We start from the raw sequence: 20,880 nt of genomic DNA, 5'->3' as shown, positions 1-20,880 counted from the left end.
AGAAATAGGGTTAACCTAACAAACGGACATCATGTTAGTTTTGTACGTGTACATGTATATGAATATATGAGCTGGATTCATTACAAAAAATATAAGAATAGCCATACTGTATGGAAGTAATGTGAAACACAAAACCACCGGCAGCAATGTGAAACACAACTTTTGTCGTACACAATTTGGAGTAGTAGCTGCTAGAATGGGAGAAGGCTGAAAAGAAACCCACATTCTTCTTTGAAATTGTGGATGTGTAGAGCAGGACATGCTTACCCTTTTCGCGGAACCTGATGTCATAACTGATTTTCAGTTATCTATTCATATAATTTCGCCATTGCATTGCCTTTTACTACCAAAGGTATCTCTTTCGGTATGTAATCTAGACCAGTTATTCCCTGGCGTGCATGTACACTAAGGGACAACTCACTACTTCAGATAGATGCCGTTGTTGTTTCTTTCTAAACTCGACATTGAAACCTTCTTTAAATATGATAGATGCGGTCATCTTCAGTTATGAAGATGTCAACATCTGAAAACTTCAGAGGATGATACAGGCAGTCGATTGATAACAAAGGTATTTGCACCTGGAGTTTGAGCAATATGAGAAAACAAAAATTTTATTTTTTACTTTATGAATTCAACAGTGTTTTACCAGGGTGTTGACGATGTTTTTTCAGACATACAAGTAGGAACTCAGTAACACATTTTGACCTTCTACCCTACGTATTGGCTTAAGAAAATTAACCTGTGATTTCAAGCGGCCTTGTCCACGAGCTGAATTTAATTCTAATTCCACAACATGTGTCAATACTATTGTCTTGAGACCAGTCCAACGATTTATAAAAAAAATAAAAAGTAGCCGCTGATCTCCTATTCACACAACGTTGGGAGAAACAGTTTTATCTTGTGAAGATACCCGTTGGAAGACACTTCTTTGAACAGTATTCAAGTTATATCACGGCGTGTCAGCTTGATGTAGAAGGAAAGCCTGCAATGATGCAGGTCTCAGACGTTTATCACTTCGGTGAAACCCACCAGCACGGAGATGGTGCTGACAAACCCAGAAACGTATCCAGGGCGAACCGGGATTCGAACCCACAATCATAGGTTTCTGGCGTGCCCAGGTGACGCAACTCTGCAAAGCGATTTGCAGTGCCTTAGAAGACTGGGCAACCCATGGCCTCGAGTCAGATTTAGAACACATTGTCAACAACTTGTGTTTGTCTGACAAAGCGACTCATGGAATGACTGGTCAGTATCCTTGACTTGGTTAAGAGGGTGTCTTCGCACCCGACAGTGTGGACCATTGCCCATAATATCAGTCACTGAATCATCTGGGCAAGGATCGATGTACAGGCCATATAGCTGGAATAATACTGAATATGCCGTTAAATAACATGCAAACAAATACACCTAGAGATGAGATTACTTGTTGTTTGTGAAGAAAGTCAGCACTGTAGTTGGCACTTCCACCACTCCCAGAAGGAAGATGTTCAGATACAGGTTGCCTGCGAGTCTTCCTGCACCGAACGATATCCCATAGTACACCAACGACAGACACGCCCTGAAAAACATTATTTTTTCATATCGCTGAAGTTTAATAAATATTGTTTTCGTTAATCAAGACGACCAAAATATGCTTTTAATATGGTCGGAGAACTGTAATTCCTTTGTTGAGAAATAAACAAAAAATCGAATGCTTCTTCTCGCTCCATCTTGAGAACAATCGTAGCCCTAAAATTAACGTGAAGTTATCGTAAGGAAATCGTAGGTTATCGTAGAATATTTTCGAAACTACCGTAGCCCAAAGATATCTTAAGTTTGTCGAAAATCTAAGATAGCCCAGTTCCTGTCGTTGGCTTTTTCTACCTTCATCCAAGATGGCGGCATACTTTGCCTAAGATATTTTTCAAACAAATAATCTGCTTTCCGTTCAAACCTTGACATTTCATTTTGTGAAAACTGTGTGATTCAAATTGACACTTAGAAAAAACGAGGAACGCATCAAAGATTCCAGAAATGTTGTTGATCGTCACAGCAATCCACATAACTATGGAGTCGATAGCTTACAATATATTTCTATCCGAGTCCATGCTGAAGAAGTGTGAAATAACATACCTTTTCGAAAATTTGGGAAGGATAAAAATGGAAGGCGTCGGCAGACTATAGTAATGACCGTGACCTTATTGATAACCAAGGGGCAGCTAATCTTAGTTGGTTTCCCTTTGTATTCGCGAGACCTTACTCAATAATACAGTTTTCATAAAGCGCAGAGTTCCGCTGTTATATTTTCTGGATCTCAGTTGTGACAATGTTATAGTCTTTATTTTCACATTTTATAAAATTATATCAATCTACGTATGTGAGAAGTGCAAAACCATAAGCGTTTTTCATCAAGTTTTACATCTAAAATAGTGTGGGACGAGCGGTTTCAATGATTTAATATAACTATACAGTGTAATATTTTTTGATTTAGCAAGGAAATACATGTGATCAAATATATGTATAATATATTTGTATAAAGAGAATATTCAATGTTTTTTCTAGCAAATGTAATTGTATTTTGTTTCGTTTTAAAAACAACACCTACATGTAGGTTATCTATTGAAAGAAACATATTTGATAAAATGTGATTAAATATCGTCTATTGAACAACTGCATTCCTTAAAAACAAGTGATTAACAGCATAGATATATTCCATTAAATTTAGCAATTTGTTGATATTTTGACAGTAAGTAAGTTAGTAAGTTAAGCACATATTTTTGTATCTTATTTTCTAGAATTGCGATTTGAAAAATCAAATAAAAAATGGGTTCCCATGCTGTTGTCAAAATGAAACATTTGACCATTGTCAAAAATTCAATTTCCAATATATTTCGCAGAAAATGTTTATTAAATGAAATTTACTGATTAATATATCTCTGAATTCAATGGACCGATTTTAAAATAATATTTGATGTTGGTCAATTTTAAGTTTATGTGTACATTTACCCGATGTTGTTAACAAAAATATAAATACTTGAGAAAAATCATTGTGAAGGATAGGGTCATCGGACAAATACAATTAAATGACCCTCAGGAATGCTGTCAAACAAGCCAAACGTCATCGAACTTCGTTAGGGAATAGATTTTACACATTTACAATGTAGATATTTCGCTCCTCAGCCAGATTTAAATGAAATCAGACAAATCATTTATTAGCTCTGCTTAATTTAAAAGGATAGAAAAGGACCACGTTACATGTATGTTCATGATAATTTGTGGCGTGTTCCATAAGACAACATAACTTGACCATTCCTAAATGATCTCTCTTTGTGAACGAAAATTTGTGTCACTTTCAAATTTGGAAAAAAGAATTATGGATCCAGAAAGATAAAAAAAATTACATCATCTAAATACAAATAGCTTGATATTGTATTGGAGACCTTGGTTTATTCGTGAAATATGTTAGAAACATAAATAACAAACAAACTTAGGTTTCATTGTCATTATAGCTCGCTCGTGGGTGCGCTGCTTCCTGAACAATTTTTGTTTTTGAGTGTTTCCAGGTATAATGTTGGTGTTTTTCTATAAATTTGACTTTTGACCTAAACACACAAAAACATGCAGTATTGTCAAACTGACCCAGTATACATCACGTATCGTCAGACTTGAACACGCATCTTAAATGCTGAACGCCTGCTGTTCGATCAAAGGTCTCGTCATTGTCATTTAGAATAACGTCCCTTACTTTCGTCCTTCACTTGACGCGATGTGTTTATATAAAGTTCTGCGCGCTCGCGAGAGTAGCATTGGAAGGGAAAATAGTGAAGTATCTTTTGGCACATTATTTCAATTCTAAAAGCGATTAACTTCTTTTAGAGGCATTTGTAGTAACACAATACTTATTGATTATAACATTTATTGGGCTTGAAAATTGTCTTTGCATTGAACACGAAAGCTATTTATGTTCGGGTGGTCATGGCATCTTTTTTTATCATAAGAACAAAACGTCTACATGTAGGACATAGTTAGGATTGTACGGAATGTCACTGAAACAGTTGCGTGTTAAACAGTGTGACCTAACAATGTCATCATGAATTCCGTCTCACTTCTCCGTGTTGTTATTGCTAGCGGCTTGGAAATCCCCGTGACGTATTTGGGAAACATCCCGTTTTTTTAATCTCCAACACAAATGAGTTCTCTGTCAGATTTACGATAGTTTTCAAACACTATCGTATCTTAAACTTAAGATATCTAATCTTTGAACGTAAGTTGTTAAGATTTATCTCACCTGAGATCGTTTCAAAAATCTAGGCCCTGAAGTCTGAGTTGTCCAAATTCTCTGTGTTATGTACCTTGTTGTGACAGGATCCGTTGATCGGAGCTTCGATTCCCAGATTAACTCTTTTTAAAACCCACTCACTGTACTTACCATACGAACTGTATGATGAGAGATTTCCAGCAGATGCTCCAGCCCCGGTAGATGTCCAGGTAGGTGTACTTGCTGCCAGACGATCTCAGACTCTTCTCCTCTTCTGCAACTTGTTTCAGCAGCTGCAGTGTGTTTTGGGGCTTCTCTCTCTTGTTGTATCGACTCATCTGATCCACGACCTTCTCAGCCTCATCAGTCCGCCCTTTGACAGCCAACCAGTGCAGACTCTCTGGGACAAAGCTGGCAGCGTCCGGAATAGATAGGTAAGAGTCAGGTGGAAAGCGTTAACAATGGCTTTGAATTCTATTTCCAAATTCGCAAATTTTGATGAACTTGGGATACCAGTCATGCATATTAAATGAATCTGCAAATCTGTGTGTGTGTGTGTGTGTGTGTGTGTGTGTGTGTGTGTGTGTGTGTGTGTGTGTGTGTGTGTGTGTGTGTGTGTTGTGCACATGTATGTGCGTACGTGTGGCTGCTTGTACTAGTCCGAGTAATGCTGGTATTATCGTCCTAGGCCTAAAGAGATACCATGCCAAAGTTTGACAGAGTTACCCCACTCCGGCAAAATATACCATCTCAGAGCCGAATAGTCCTTGTTTTTAATCCACTAAATGCTGAGCCCTAGGCAAGGAAACAACAAGTACCGTCGTTTGATTTCGTATGCTATGACGCTGCAGTGGATCGGGCCACTGACCTTCCGCTCTCTGTGCAGACGCCCTATCCAGTAGACCACGGAGGCGATCTGAACGGATCAGGTGGTCAGGTTTGGCGACTTGTTGATTGACTGCTATCTTTGCGCAATGTGGTTAGGTGAAATGGGGTTTAAGATCGCGTCCAGCATTATTGCACTTATATAGCGACGAGCATGCACGTGTGTGTGTGTGTGTGTGTGTGTGTGTGTGTGTGTGTGTGTGTGTGTGTGTGTGTGTGTTTGGCTGCGACTGAGCCGACCAGTCCTTGTTTTAGCCCCTTAATGCCGAGCGCCAGACAGGGTAACAACAAGTACCATCTTTTTGCTCTCCGGGCGGACGCTCTACCACCACACCACAGAGCGGGTCATATCTTTGCCCAATATCTGCTTAGTCCACTCCAGATGTAATTATTTACTGACCACTGTCATATAGCTGGTATATTGCTGAATGTGGCTTTAAATAATCAGACTATATTGGTATGTTTTGGAGGTAGTATAGTTAGTTAAAAAAGTGCAGGTTCATGCAAAACTTCATTTTTTTAGTAGTGTATGATTATCATATTGACATTTTTTGGATGCTAATGATGCAGCATTTAATCAAAGGCTTAGTGGTCAACCATTCGTGGGTTGGATGGAGGCTCTGACAATTTATCACTCTCGACTTGAGATACTTACAACCATCCCGCAAAGAAGGGCAGATGAAGGGCAGCCAATATGATGTGTTGATGAGACCAGTCGGGCCTCAACCAGCTCGACAAGGCAAATGCACATAAACCAGTTACCCAGACTGGAATTGCCGATGCAAGTGATCGCCATTTCTTTCCAACGAACTCAATGAAATACGGGTAGCACACCACCAGAAGAGAGCCTGTCATCATCCCGATGAGAAAACGCAACACTGTAAACATCTGCCAGTTGACGGAGAACGCTGCCATCAGGTTGAACCCACCTTGAAGGACCAGACAGACGAAGTAAGTCCACTTCCGACCGAGGACGTCAGCAGATTGTCCGCCAAGCAATGCCCCAACAAAGACTCCAGCCATTTGTACTGATGTGACGAGAGGATTGATCTCTTTGCGGTCACAAATCAAACCCCACTGAAAGAAGAAATCAATGCATATCTGTTAGTTTAACGTCGCACTCCACACCAGCTTTAAACGCGCCAGTCTTTAAATAATCGGGTATGGACGAGACAAATCAGTGACAGCAACAGAGCATACTATATGCGTTTTCATATAGAGGCATCATTTTACAATACCATTCTATGCAATCTGAACGAGCGACAGCGATTCCCGGATTCCCTATTAGCGAAGGTTCCCAGTCAACCCACGCTTGACGTAACACCGCTTCAGCAGTATCTTTGTTATACCATGGCGTGTCAGCTAAAAGTGGGAAGAAAGTCCGAAGTGATGCAGGTGTCAGACGTTTACCAATTTGATTTAATCCACAAGCTTATCAGAAAAGAGGTCACAATCATTTGGTCGTCATGCTCGGTGACTCAGTTGATTTGTCATGTCATCGTACCAGGGCGGTATTGGGCGTTGTTCATAATATCAATCATTGGTTTGTCTTTCTCCAGATTCTTTTCAATGCATGACACCGTCATATAGCTGTAAAATTGCTTAATGTTATATTAATCTTCAATCAAATTGAACACTCCTTATTTTCTAACACAAGTTTGAAAGGAGGCTGAATTAAGGTTACCTACCTCACTGACGATAGTGTTTTTATCCTGGCTGTACACAACCTGACAGGTGATGTTTTCCGAGGTGGGACACATTTTGAATGTGACGTTGTTCATGTAGTAGGTCTCATCAACAGAGGGCGCTGTAGCTGGGAGACACCACCAATCCGGAGTAGTCCCTGCAAACGACATTATCAACATCCCCCAGGCCATCAGCATCTTTGGACCGAATATGAAGACAACCATGAGGATCTGGAAGCGGGACATGCCCCCGACGGCCTCGATGATGTCATCCGTGTACATCCTTCTCGCCGTAGCGTCTTCACTGTCTGTAAAGGAACAACGAGGTAGTCATGTATTGATAAAAAAAAGTACAGCATGAAGTTAATAGTGTTGTAAGACCTTGATGTTCATTATTAGGACAAATACGTTTTTGGAATTCAGAATTCTCACTTGTAATATTCTCCATGGCAAACGTTAATGTGATCTTAAGGGTCTTGACGGCATTGATATGTGTGGACAATAATTTGTGTAAATATAAACGTCTACGCTACGCCAGAGATCAACCAGTCTCGAATAACCACCGAAACATATTCGGTCGTAAAAGAAAAATAGCTGAGAAAACTTTATGACACCAGGTGTGCGCGAAAAGGGTAAGCATGTTCTGTCCTAGCGGTAGCACCCGCCATTCACTCAATGTGCGTTAAGAAGTATTTGTATGTTTATTTGTAAGAGGCAACACAACAGAACTCCTACCAGCAGCCTATAAAATTAGAATTGATATTAAGTCTAACTAAATACGGTACAGTTTACATGCATGGTAATATGTGCGTCTAAATAACACCAATATGAAACACAAAGATAATGATCGCATTTAATTAGCCTTTGGGTAAACCGTATGTCCTTTATTAAGAGTAGGGTCGAGTGGTAGAAGTTTTGCAACAATGAAGCGACAGGACTTTTATAACATAGGGGCCGGTTCAAACACAGCTTATGCTATACCAAGGCCGAGTCCCCAATAAGAACCATCCTAAGATAAGCCTTGGATCAAGCGATCAGAACAACACCTGAATCTAAATTCCCGGTTTTGTGTTGGACAATCCCTATCACAGAAGAATGAATCGTAATTTCATGACAAAATCGGATTTGGACACAAATCGTAAAACATACGCCGTAATATCAGCTTACAGTTCTCCTCTTAACGACCAACTCCCTGTTGTCAGACCTGATGTGGTGTGTGAGAAGGTCAGCGTGCCTTGTCAACAGCGTTCTTCTCTGTCGCGCTCTCCCCTGGCTCAGATGGCTTTGAATGTAACACAACAGTGTGTGTCAAAACGGTTCTATCTTATGATCGTTCAGCTGATGTTATGGGTGTTATGTGGCTCATACTTATTATATACTGGTATAATCATTATCGAGAACCCTTATCTGATTTGAATGGAGATTACATGTAGGTATTATCTTTTCAGCTACGGTTGCATAACCAGATACTGTGTTTCTAATTAAAACTATGATCCTAAATATAAACACTTTGCAACAATGGTCTTTTTGTGGCAGATTATCTAATTTTATCTCAACAGTCTGAAGCATAAATATTTTATTTAAGAATTATCTGGGACAATGTAATTTATCGCTGAAATTCGAGGCCCAATCCCCGAATATCAAATGGTCGGTCCTTAAGATGCAAATGTTTATCTCATGTTTACAGTATCTGGTTAACATGTAGTTATTCATGTTTCTTGTAGTTGTTCATCAACTGATACCACGGCGACAGCACCACAATAGTACCTGGCTAACATATCACCGATGCGAATTATGAAAAAACGGATATTTAATATTGCAAAAACGACACTACCCCTTGACGTACGATGACAAGTACAATCAAGCTAGGTATAGAACCCATAAGCGACAAACATAGGATGCTGCAGCTAGGGACCAATGACCCCGCCCCCCTCCCCACCCCACCCCCTCTATTATGAGTTGTACGTTTGGTCAGGGTATAATGGCCTCTCAACAAACACGACCCTTCACACGCCTTCTCAGCTATCGTTGGTCAATAGTGTTACAAACCGGCCGTCGTTATTTTATTTATAACCGACCTACAGTCCACTCACCGAGGGTCATGAACAGAACCTGTGTACAATTGGGATATCAGTGTATGCCAGCATTGGTTAGTACCAGGATGAACACACACACACACACACACACGCACGCACGCACGCACGCACGCACGCACGCACGCACGCACGCACGCACGCACACACACACACACACACCACGAGAATAACGTACTACTTTTTTTTAACAAAATATACAAGTATTTTTAAGTCACACAATATGTTATGAACTGGTAAAACTCATGACGACGTATGTACCACCATATCTTCGTAGTAACGACTTCGAAATGTCTCTTCATCTGTTTTGACAAAATATTCTATCGTAGGCTCGTCCCGGGTTTTGTCATCCCTATTCATGTTTGACCACTGCCGACCTTATGATTGGTTGGTTGGTTTATTGTTTTACGCCGCACACAGCAATATTCCAGCTATATGACGGCGGTCAGTAAATAATCGAGCCAGTAATTGATGTCATTAGCATCGCAATTGGGATACGATGACATGCATCAACCAAGTCAGCGAGCCTGACCACCCGATCCCGTTAGTCGCCTCTCACGACAAGCATAGTCGCCTTTTACAGCAAACATGGGTTGCTGAAGACCTATTCTACCCCGGAACTTCAAGGGTCGCCAACCTTATGAAAGGCCCCTCTTGCCAGACCTCTGCTGGCATAATGAGAGGGCTCCTCCAGTTGACCGGTCACCGAACCTGATCAGCTTCAATATGTATATGTTTTAAGCATTCAAAGTAAATACAAACAAAGGGTACAGGTAGATAAGAATGTGTACATTGATAGTCAAGAGTTCAATATTTATCTATTACAAAAAGGCTCTGGTCGGGAGTCAGCGTGGCGTCATCTGGAGGTCACTGCCGGGTGTAAGCATGTTTTGTTTGTTTGTTGTTTAACGCCGCACTCGGCAATAGTATATTGCTATATCGCTGCGGTCTGTAAATAATCGCGTCGGGACGAGACAATCTCAGTAAAAGCTAAATATTTTTTTACATTTGTATACTTATCCTGCATTACTCGTTATTGCATTCACTGCTTACCTTACGACAACTAGAAGGACAGCGCAACAGCGATGGTCCTTGGTGAAGAAATAATGTTGTTGTTCTGAAGTCTCTTTCACTGACCCTCGCCGCCGCAGTCCTGAGGAGGTCACCTTCTTCACCGCCTGTCGCCCGAGCTCTTAGGAATACAACATACTTTTGAGGTTTCTGAAGCCTAATTGGGGGGGGGGGGGGGTCAAGTCTGCGACGGGTGGGCCTTGGGCCTTAAACGTAGTAATGCAAGATAAGTTTTCAAATGTAAAAAATATCTAGATTTTACTATTTCTTTATTTATCCTGCATTACTCCTCAATGCATCTGTATCGGACGATTTGGAGGAAGGTAAACCTTCAGAATACAGAAACTTCAATAATTCACACCCTGAAATACGACACCAGTTGGTCGATAAACCGTAAAGCGGAAAAGTTCAGATAAACGCCATTACGGTAGGGTTGTTCAAATATCAAAAGGATTGAACATAGAAATTAAAGAGAAATTCCCTATACACATTTAGTAATAAAGAAAATAATAGCTAATCAGCTAAGTCTTTACTTACTACGTCATACAGCCGTCGTTGACAAACAAGATTGTCTAATATTCTTCCACTGGCGGAAACTGAGTGACTGCACATGGAAGTAGGCTGGCTCTGTATAGGGCGAGTTCATTATTTGCGTCGGGTTGGTAACCTGCTGGGTTACAACCAGAGGGCCAAAACTTCGCACGCCTTCGACGCCTCGAGAGCCACAACTGAAAACTGTGTCGAACTTCCGTGATTGTTCTCATAGAACAATTGCAGTGAAAAGCCATTGTAAAGGCTAACACCCTGAGATCGTGAGGGTAATTCGCTCTCAGCGGATTCCGTTTGGCTATCTCGTAAGCCTGAAGGATGACTGCGCGTAATCATAGGGGTATGGTGTTTGCGACTAACTTCGGTCGTGGACGTAGTAAACACGGGTATAAATAACCACTTCGAATAACGCCTAGTCTTGGAGCGGCGAATAAAAACTCGAACTGCTCGCCCCGAGCCCAGGAGAAATTCACCTTCATGTACGGCTCCCACAATAGTCAATATTGGAATGATGGTGAAGGAACGCTCGGGTTAGCCTGGTAGTTGATTTTAGCAAAAAATCCCAGCAAAACCCGAGATGTACCACTCCGTGCGTCCCATGCTCAAAGCGGATGAATGAGCGTAATAGGGCCTGTAGTTCCGTGACCTTAATCACCTTGTGATTTTCCGGAACCGTCAACACTGAGTTAAGTGCACCCAATTACGAAATCATGGTGCTACCTTCCAAGTGTCTTTGGCTACGCAAATGTAGGAGGTATTCCGCTAGGGATTGTTGTGACGCAATCGTAGGGTCTTAATTCTTTTGCCTTGCAAAAAGTCTCAAATAATCAAATAATCCTACCCGTGAAGATTCCGGGGTAGAATAGGTCTTCAGCAACCCATGCTTGCCGTAAAAGGCGACAATGCTTGTCGTAAAAGGCGACTAATGGGATCGGGTGGTCAGGCTCGCTGACTTGGTTGATGCATGCCATCGATCCCAATTGCGTGGATCGATGCTCATGATATCAATGACTGGATTGTCTGGTCCAGACTCGATTATTTTACAGACCGCCGTCATATAGCTGGAATATTGCTGAGTGCGGCGTTAAACAACAAACCAACCAACCAACCGCGACTAGTGATACTACCCATACTATACTATGGATACGCCCAAATCAAGGTTTTTCGGTGAAAGCTCGACGTATGACAGCGTACTAACTCTCTTTTACACCCTAGGTGCAAGTTACTCTAAAACGTTGTAGTGTGACAGGGCCATAACAGCAAAAATCGGCGGAATAATAATATAATTGCAGCGATGCGGGCTCCAAGTGCTACTGTAATATAGTAGCGGATCCTGGTTTACATTCATGGAAGTCCATTCCCCAATATCTCACTTCGGTTATACAGACAACTAATTCAAATAAACTGAGTTTTTAATGGCCCTGTTGACTCATAAGTCACTTCCGATATATATGGATATATGGACTACTGTACATGGTCATAATATGGCCTTGATGAAAAATGAGATATTTCACTGGTTCTTTTTGACTGAGATAAAATGGCCGGTTTGACACTGTCCCAGTTTTGCATCATTAACAAAGGTAGTCTTATTCGCTAAACCATAACCTGTCACTATGACCGTCAGGATCAACAGCTGTAGCCGAGAACGCTGTAACTTTTACTAAGCATTAAGTACTCGTTTGGTAATGCACTGTATGGTAAACAAGGCAATCTGCCGGGATACCAGGAGCTCAAATACCAAGCTATATAGCGCTACCGCTGTCACACCATACTGGTGACCGCCTCCGTGGTCTACTGGTAGAGCGTCCGGAGTCGTACCAAAATACGTTAAAAGATGGTACTTGTTGTTACTCTGCATTAACAAGGACTGGTCGGCTCAGAGTCAGTATACTGTGTCTGAGTGGGGTATTCATGTTAAACTGCGGCATGGTATCTCAGTGAGCTAGCACTATAAATCGGCATCAGTCCGGACTAGTACAAGCAGCCACACAAACACACACACACGTACATGCACGTCGCTATATAAGTGCAATAATATTGGACGCGACGTTAAACCCGCTTTCACCATCACACCACTATACTGTTACTGTGACTAACGCTCTAATACATCCGACTTAACAATCCCCATGGGACTTAGGGAAGCGGACACGCCCTTCCCTTTGAAACTGCTTTTGGGTTTCCAATTATTCAATACTTGTACGTTTAGAGTGATCGGTTTAAGCATGTTTCGTCTCACCATAAGCTTTACACTTTGATGGACAACAATGGCGGGTGTGGCTTCCGTAGACAAAATGAATTGGGAGGAAGAAGGCAACCACGGTCGCAAGACTTGGAACCCCTCCGGGACAGTCAGGCCACGCAGAACCATTCATGTCGAGGGGTCGCGCAGAAAAGTCAGCCTCCAAACCAAACCTATTCAAGATTCTACACTTATAAAGATAGAACAGTCTTTCGCTAGCTGAAGTTGCCGTTCTTCAGCTTGTGAAACAAAAGAAACACCGACAACTGGAAAAATATATTGGCTGTTACAGAAGACAATTTCTTGCTGTGTAGTAATGTGCTGTTGAATACCTTGATGCCGTCTCACATCTTACTTGGTACTGATTTGAAAGAAATAATCATAATAGTTCGTATTGACGTATAAATGTATGCATGTATATCATGTCAAGAATTTGTATTGCTGTATACATGTACGTTTGTATATCATATCGGGGTTATGTCACACAGACTAGAGTTTGTACATCAAGGAAGCAAATGTTGATCACAACATGCGGAATATCTGTCGACATATCAAAGAAACCGGCTTCGTGGGACGACCTCATTCGCTATTTACCGAATTGCGTATGGGTCTGGGGTGGTAATGGCCTGTTAAATGAGCACGGATTACGTGTAATGGCGTTCGTGGACCAATGGTAGAGAGCTGGCTAATAAAGGCGACTATGCTTGTCGTAAGAGGCGACTAACGTGATCGGTGGGTCAGGCTCGCTGACTTGGTTGATACATGTCATCGTATCCCAGTTGCGTTGATCACAGGAGTGTTTGGTCTTGACTCGATTATTGACAGACCGCCATCATATAGCTGGAATATTGCTGAATGCAGGGGCACTGGTCTAAAGCAATTCCCCGGGACTTGTTGTTGCCTTTGTTATTGTTTTTTCCGCCGTGAGTATACGTATGATACAGCAGAAATTTAGACTAGTTCGTGACCTGTGCTGCGCAAGTGTAAGAGCATTTATCACTTTTATCGATAGAATAAGGGCGTATAGTCACATTTATCAACAAAATGAAATACAGTTTTGGAAATATTAAGGAAATGTAGGTATTTTTGTGGGTAGCATCGGTAATTGTGACGAAGTTTTAGTAAGTCACTTGCTTGATAATTGTGCGATTTTCGTTTACACTATTCTGACTTGCAACACAAAGTAAATATTTCGCTTAAGCATTGCTTATTTTTGTCCATCTGTATTATTATGAAAACGACTTCCAAACATTTTAATGTTCAATATCATCACCAAGTGACTAAAAATGTTAGAATTAAAAGTAAATTTGTATATTGGTTGGCTTCTACTCCTAGTATAATTACCCTATTGTGATGTTTTTGAACGTCTTAATAATTTTAGTCAATCTGTTAAATACATGGTCTGATATTTAGACATTTTATAAATGGCCTGAGGGAATTACTGTAACATATAGACGCTTACTTGTGAACAACGTCCATCGCGCATCCAAGAACTTCCCAACCAAGACTTAGAGTAACAACAATGATTCTGTTCAATGCTGCAGCAAATGAATGAAAACAAAATGCAAATATCATAATTACAACCTACCAAAGTTATATCATAATTTTAGGCAGTTTCCTTGTTCGAGGAATGTATCCGTGAATATCCACATAAAGTAACAATATCCCACACGTCTGCAACTGTACAAAGAAACTTATTCGATGCAATGTGTCTCTGTAACAATCAAAATTTGTCAAATATACATATCGTTTCGTATTATGACCCGTGTTCGTTTCTCAACTGATCACTTAGTTTCAGTTGTTTCACACAGGAGTCAAGTTTCAAGTCTGGCCAATAGCAATGCATCATCTGCGTACATTAAAAACGCAGATAGTATTGTGAAAATATGTTCTATTTGATCATAGAAATCATCTGGTTTCAATTGGACACCTTTACATAAATCCTGTACAAGAGATGCTTCGAGGTAATTTTAAAATATTGCAAACAAGACAGGTGACAGGTTCTCTCCTTGTCTTACTCCAGATTTACATGAAAAGAAACCTGTTAAACTACAATTACAGGAAACACATGATTTGATATTCTGGAACATATTATAAATAACGTTAAAACAGTTTCCAGATATGTTAGGAGTTGGTGTGTTTTTATAGCTATAGAATTTTGGGATTATTGGCAGCTTGTTTGTTGTACTTTTAGTTTTAAATGCGTACAAGTAGGCCTGTTTTGATTAGATATATGCCTAGTGCTTTAAAGGTTTTTTAAGTCCTTTAGGGGGTTCAGTACAGTTGCTAGTGTCATTTGATTGTTGCAATTTAGTGTGGATTGGAGTTTGTTCTGTGTTGCTGGTAATGTGTGCAATATAGTATTACGCTTACTTACTTACATTGGAGGTTTTACGTGCGCTTTCCGACTGAGAACGTATTTAGCACACAGTTGCATAGTATTACGTGTTCGAGTGTTTCTTTTAAGTTGCAGTGTGTGCATTTACCGGTTTGGTGTTTTTTTTAATTTTTGTGTAGGTGGGAGTTTAACTTAGTGTGGCATGTTTGTAGTTTAGTTACGCTTACTTACTTACATTGGAGGTTTTACGTGCGCTTTCCGACTGAGGACGTATTTAGCACACAGTTGCATAGTATTACGTGTTCGAGTGTTTCTTTTAAGTTGCAGTGTGTGAATTTACCGGTTTGGTGTTTTTTTTAATTTTGTGTAGGTGGGAGTTTAACTTAGTGTGGCATGTTTGTAGTTTAGTTATTACTCAGTCATTATTTTTGGTTTTATGATGTATTTTTGTTTTTTTGAGTGGCTTTTGTAGCAGGTGGTATAGTTTGCAATCAGATTTCTGATAGTTATTTTGCCACTTTTGGAATATTTTTTCCATTGTGATACTTTTAATTTCGTTTGGTAGGTTGATGCTTACTTAATCTTTATACAGTAGAGTAGATATTGTTATACTGGAGTGGAGAAGCTTCTTATGTGCACACAAGGGTAGCTATGGTGATGTAACAATAACAATAGGATTATGGCTGATTGGTGTCTAAACCACACTCAGTACATCACTTGCTTGAGAACGGGAACGTCGCTCTTGTAAAAAAGAAGTTGTTCGTCCATTAATTCTTATCCTTACTTGGTACTCCAACTTCTAAATGCCTATCAAAGATGTTTACGTAGATTATCAATATCAAGTCGTCATCTGCTGAAACTTCATTTAAAGATTTCAAAAAGCTGAATAATGCTTCACTAACTGGTAGCTTTTCGTCGACAGACTTTCTTTGCTTAAGAAGTTTTCTTTCAACATTATGTAATTTGTCTTCAAGTTTTTTAAAATGCACATTTGAAAATTTATGAATGCAGTTTTTATAACTTTTACTTGCATTAACTAGTCGTTGTTTAGTTCGGAATGTTTGACTACGTTTGAAATATCTCTTGGCCTTTAAGTACTTCCCACGGGCGATTTTACAATGTTTACCAAACCCAACTCGGCCATTGACAATGTATATATTATTGCTTTTACATAAATCAACTAGCTTATATAACCATGTGAGGTTGGATTCATCACACCCTAACGTGACCTTTCTAACAATACATTAGCATATTTTAGTCTTTCAACATCATTCATTTTGTCAACAAAGTCGTTGGGGATTATATCTTCGTTGATAGAGCTTGAGTTTGTTGTAATAAAATCTTTTTTTGAACAATATTTATTTCCACTTGGTACAGTGAAAGGGGATTGATTAACAGGCAGAGTATATATAACTTTCTCTCCCCAACAAATTTCAAAGAAGCAGCAGTGAGTGAGTGAGTATGGTTTTTACGCCGCTTTTAGCAATATTCCAGCAATATCACGGCGGGGGACACCAGAAATGGGCTTCACACATTGTACCCTTGTCAGGAATCGAACCCGGGTCTTCAGCGTGACGAGCGAACGCTTTAACAACAAGCAGCAGTAGTATAATTACACAGGTAGTATAGACTTGATATTAAGTCGTATGCGGTACATCAAAAGTAAACAGTTGTTAGTTTGAATTATGTAAGAGTGCATGTTTAGACAAATATTTTGCTCATAGAGAAGAAATGATTACAGAGTCAACGATATTCAACAGTATTTCTTTGTCAAGGCTGACGTTACCAAACAGGACGGTTCGAAGGTCATATCCATTAACATAATAATAGCTTTCAGATCTAATCTCAGTATAATTTGGGCAAGTATATAGGTAATGTAAAGCGCTTTCATTGAAAAAAACACATGAACATTCAGGATTATCGCTAATAAATCTTTCAAATTTGTGACCGTTTAGATCACAACATCCCAGTCTTAACTTGCAGTGGATTATCTGATTAACGCGTGAACCAATATATTTAAATATGTCAGGCACTTCTGATTTACTACTGTTATACAGTTTTTTAAACTGAGATAATGAAGTGGCTTCTCTCAAAGTGGAATCTAGTACATTCCAGGCGGAGACTGTGGAAGGTAAAAATTATCTTTTAAATAATTCAGTTCGACAGTTAGGTTCAAAATATTCGTTAGTGTTACGTGTTTCATAATGTGGGCGATCCAACCTTTCTTATGTTGGCGATTTTGTTTTCTTATTAAGGAACGTATTGCATTATTGATCCACTGTGGATCCTTTGATCGTACGGTAACAATTTTATTAGGAATATGTTTATCACAAACTTTTATAATTCGAGATGTAAGTTCGTCAGTAATTGTGTTCACATCCCCCGATGTGAATAATAAATCACTATCAATATTCAGCATGTCAGTATTTAAGCTATCTCGGTCTGCTATAGAATAATAGTACACTTTACGTTGGAAAGAATGACATTTAGGGACGCACGCACGCACGCACTCGGGGAACGGGGTCGGCGCAACGCGGTGGGGGGAGTCAAGGGGGAGCGCACTTTTTTACTTAGGACTTTCGAAGTCAATTGCCCTGTACCCTGGCATACTGGTGCGCTCCTCATTGAAACCGCCCACGGCCGTGCTCCGCGCCTGCATCACGAGGTATGTATTTTTGTATATGTGTCTATGGATGTATGTATATGTGCGGTGTATGTTTAGTATGAGTACGCGCCTCCGTGTGGCTGAAAAGTAGCTTCACGTAGGTATGTGTCCGTGTGCTACATTTTGTATTCTGTTTCAACTGAATAGTTTTATGATTGATACGTTTTATAGTGTCTCGTAGGTCATATTTGGCCGGATGTTATATTTTACTGTTTTGTATATATCTTACCACGAAGTGTATATAACATGTGACACTTTAATAAACAATATTCTCTCTCTCTCTCTCTCTCTCTCTCTCTCTCTCTCTCTCTCTCTCTCTCTCTCTCTCTCTCTCTCTCTCTCTCTCATTATTTCTTTAATGGTTACAAATATTAGACAGTAGTCACTACAAACTGGATCAAGTACTCCCGAGTCCCGTACACTATCAACATCTGTCACAAAAAGTAAATCTATCAACGTACTGGAATGTTGGGTGATCCTCGTAGGCTCTCAAATAATTTGTGTAAGTCCATGAACCATTTGCAAATATTAGATTTTTGGATTATTATCTCGAAGTATATCTATATTAAAATCTCCTGCAATTACAGTGTACACATTCATATCGACTGCGTTTCCTATTGATTAATCAATTAGTTCCCAATACGATTCACTCTTATCTGCACGATAAACAATACCAATTAAATAATCATTTAACATGTACCCTATCGCCTCTAGACCAACTATGAGAAGCTGATCCACATATTTGACATACATATTACCTCTGACGCAAATAGCTACGCCACCCCCTCGAGTTGACCTGTCTTTCCTAAATGGAACCTGGAAACCAGGAATAATTATGTCGCTGTCGTGTATACCCGTGTGTAACCATGTTTCAAATATGCAAATTACATCATAATGTCTATGTTCAACTTCAAGGATATCAAGTTTGTAATTAATACTACGAACGTTTCGATGAATAATCTTTAAATCTGTGCCTATTAAGGATCCTGGATTAAAATGAACATTTCCACAGCATAGGAGCAGTATTGAAATGAAGATTGAAACTGATGAATTATATAAGCAGAGAGACTTAATAAAATGCACGAAGATTTTACATTTTGATTCGTTTTTAGTATGAAGATAAACTGCAAAGGAGCCCGCCGCTTGCCTGTATTGTGCTATATCAACTGCCATCGAATAAACTAAGTACGTAACACAGGAAAGCAGTGGGCTCCAACAAATGCAAGTCTACAAATATCATACAATACACACGAGCGCTAGCTTGGCATGTGAACATAATAAAGTCAAATGGCAATTTTTTTTGTTTAAATGAACAGTAAATAACCAAAATGAACAAACAAATAAAAAGCAAAATTGAGAATGAGATAATTACCATTACCTCACATGAGAAAATAAATCTGAAAGAACAGGGAAACAGTTTTTTACGGAACCCTTCAATAATTCATTGACTTCAATAACTTGTTTATAACATAACCTAGTACCCGATTCGGAAACATCGAAAAACTACTAGCCCTCTCTATATTACAATATGGTGTTGATGGAAGCTTCAAAGTTATGCATCAGATAATCAACCTTTGTCAGTTAATATCCAATATGGCTGAATCACAATCCAAACTTTTAGTCACTCGAAAGTTGACATCCATCGTATTTCACCTCAAACTTGCATAGTAAATATTCAAATGTCACAGTTGATTAGTATTTCCGTTCCCTGTTCCAAATTAAGATAGATTTTACATCATTTTGTCATTTTCGTCGGGAGCTCCAACGAACACCATGTTGTCCCAACGACCTTCACCTTCCTTTCATAGCAACTGCTATGGCGCCTGATTTTCTACCAGTACTTGTAATTCTATGTTTATGAAACATTGCACATCCAGGAATGTCAATACAATCAAATCCATCTAGTTTTGTTTCAAAAAAACATAACACTTCATAGTTTGTATTAAAATTCGTAAATTCAGAAATAAGTAATCTAGATTTTAAACCACACACATTTAAATAAATCGGTTTAAAATGAGAACCATCACTGTTACGTGATATGAAAGCGATTGCTGGCGAGGGCTCATACACAGGTTGCTCTGTTGGAATATTATTATCTTAATGTAAATGAATATCATCACAATTAGATTCACATGCTTAAATGTTGTTGGATGACACATTATTGTTATTAGTAACATACACATCACAATGGTCCGTTGCTTTACAAAAAAGTAAATCAACTGATCATTTATCTCTTGCTGTTCTGCCACGTGCATATTACATAACACACATTTCACCTTACTTCAAACCTGGATTTAGATTGAATAATTACCCTAGACACAGGAAATGCCGAATGGGTCCCTTTATCAGGTGATCTGAGTGGTGCTACCACCAGTTATATCTGTAATAAATTCATTAACTGAGCATCAAGTGAATGAGTGAGTGAGTGAGTATGGTTTTACGCCGCTTTTAGCAATATTCCAGCAATATCACGGCGGGGGACACCAGAAATGGGCTTCACACATTGTACCTATGTCGGGAATCGAACCCGGGTCTTCGGCGTGACGAGCGAACGCTTTAACCACAAGGCTAACACTCGCCCTGGCCGAAATCTTCATAGATTACGGGTAACCAATCAGTGTTCAAAAATGCGTAAAACAAATATTGCCTCCACGTTTATTTAGCTGTCCGTGTAGACGGTAGCCAAGTCTCTTGTATCACTCAGTTGCGTTAGCGAGCAAATCGACTCACGGCAGTTAGCGAGCCTTAGCGGCCAGTGTCAGACAGCCGAGACGAAGCCAGTGCCCCTTTAATCAACAAAGGCAGCAAACAATCTAATTCACGCCCCAGTAGAGATAACTGAATCTGAAAAAAGGTTTGCCTGGTTAAAGTAGCTGCAGTCGGGAACGCTGCATTATATTTTATTAATTCCCGCCAATGCCCGCAAGGCTGATATGACACCACATCTATCGCGCCCGAGACAGTCACCTTAACGCACTGGCGTGGGAGAACTCACATACATAACTCTGTCCTCAGTGTGCGTTGAAGCAATTAGTATTTAGGTGCTTATGCACTACGACGTCACAGTTTCTAGTAACCTAGAAAAGCGATGGGGCCAAACACAACCAAAACACGACGT

The 20,880-nt window shown here is 39.8% G+C and overlaps 1 protein-coding gene across 11 annotated transcripts in view; it reads right to left on the bottom strand.

Moving 5' to 3' along the window:
• The window catches only part of LOC124152120 (organic cation transporter protein-like), a 44,238-nt gene that overhangs the window by 2,132 nt on the left and 21,226 nt on the right, over positions 1-20,880 (bottom strand). For 4 of the 11 annotated variants that reach the window (XR_007221093.1, XM_048396565.1, XM_048396562.1 and 1 more), the window contains exons 2-6: positions 9,954-10,092; positions 6,811-7,115; positions 5,778-6,199; positions 4,409-4,648; positions 1,424-1,558 (exon numbers count right to left, since the gene is read on the bottom strand). Coding sequence is in view for 10 of the 11 variants with exons in the window: in XM_048396565.1 (XP_048252522.1) it covers positions 1,424-1,558; positions 4,409-4,648; positions 5,778-6,199; positions 6,811-7,089 (1,076 nt within the window). In the remaining variant the exon portion in view is untranslated. Of the gene's footprint in view, positions 1-1,423; positions 1,559-4,408; positions 4,649-5,777; positions 6,200-6,810; positions 7,116-7,974; positions 8,066-9,953; positions 10,093-10,508; positions 10,688-20,880 lie in introns of those variants that run through there. The other 7 variants (XM_046524883.2, XM_046524882.2, XM_048396563.1 and 4 more) reach the window with 6 other exon arrangements.

This window comes from Haliotis rufescens, unplaced genomic scaffold (genome assembly GCF_023055435.1).
Source record: "Haliotis rufescens isolate VD_foot unplaced genomic scaffold, xgHalRufe1.0.p SCAF_152, whole genome shotgun sequence".
Taxonomy (NCBI): Eukaryota; Metazoa; Mollusca; class Gastropoda; order Lepetellida; family Haliotidae; genus Haliotis; species Haliotis rufescens.
Note: the sequence above shows the minus strand (reverse complement) of the source record. Positions and strands in the feature narration are given on the sequence as shown.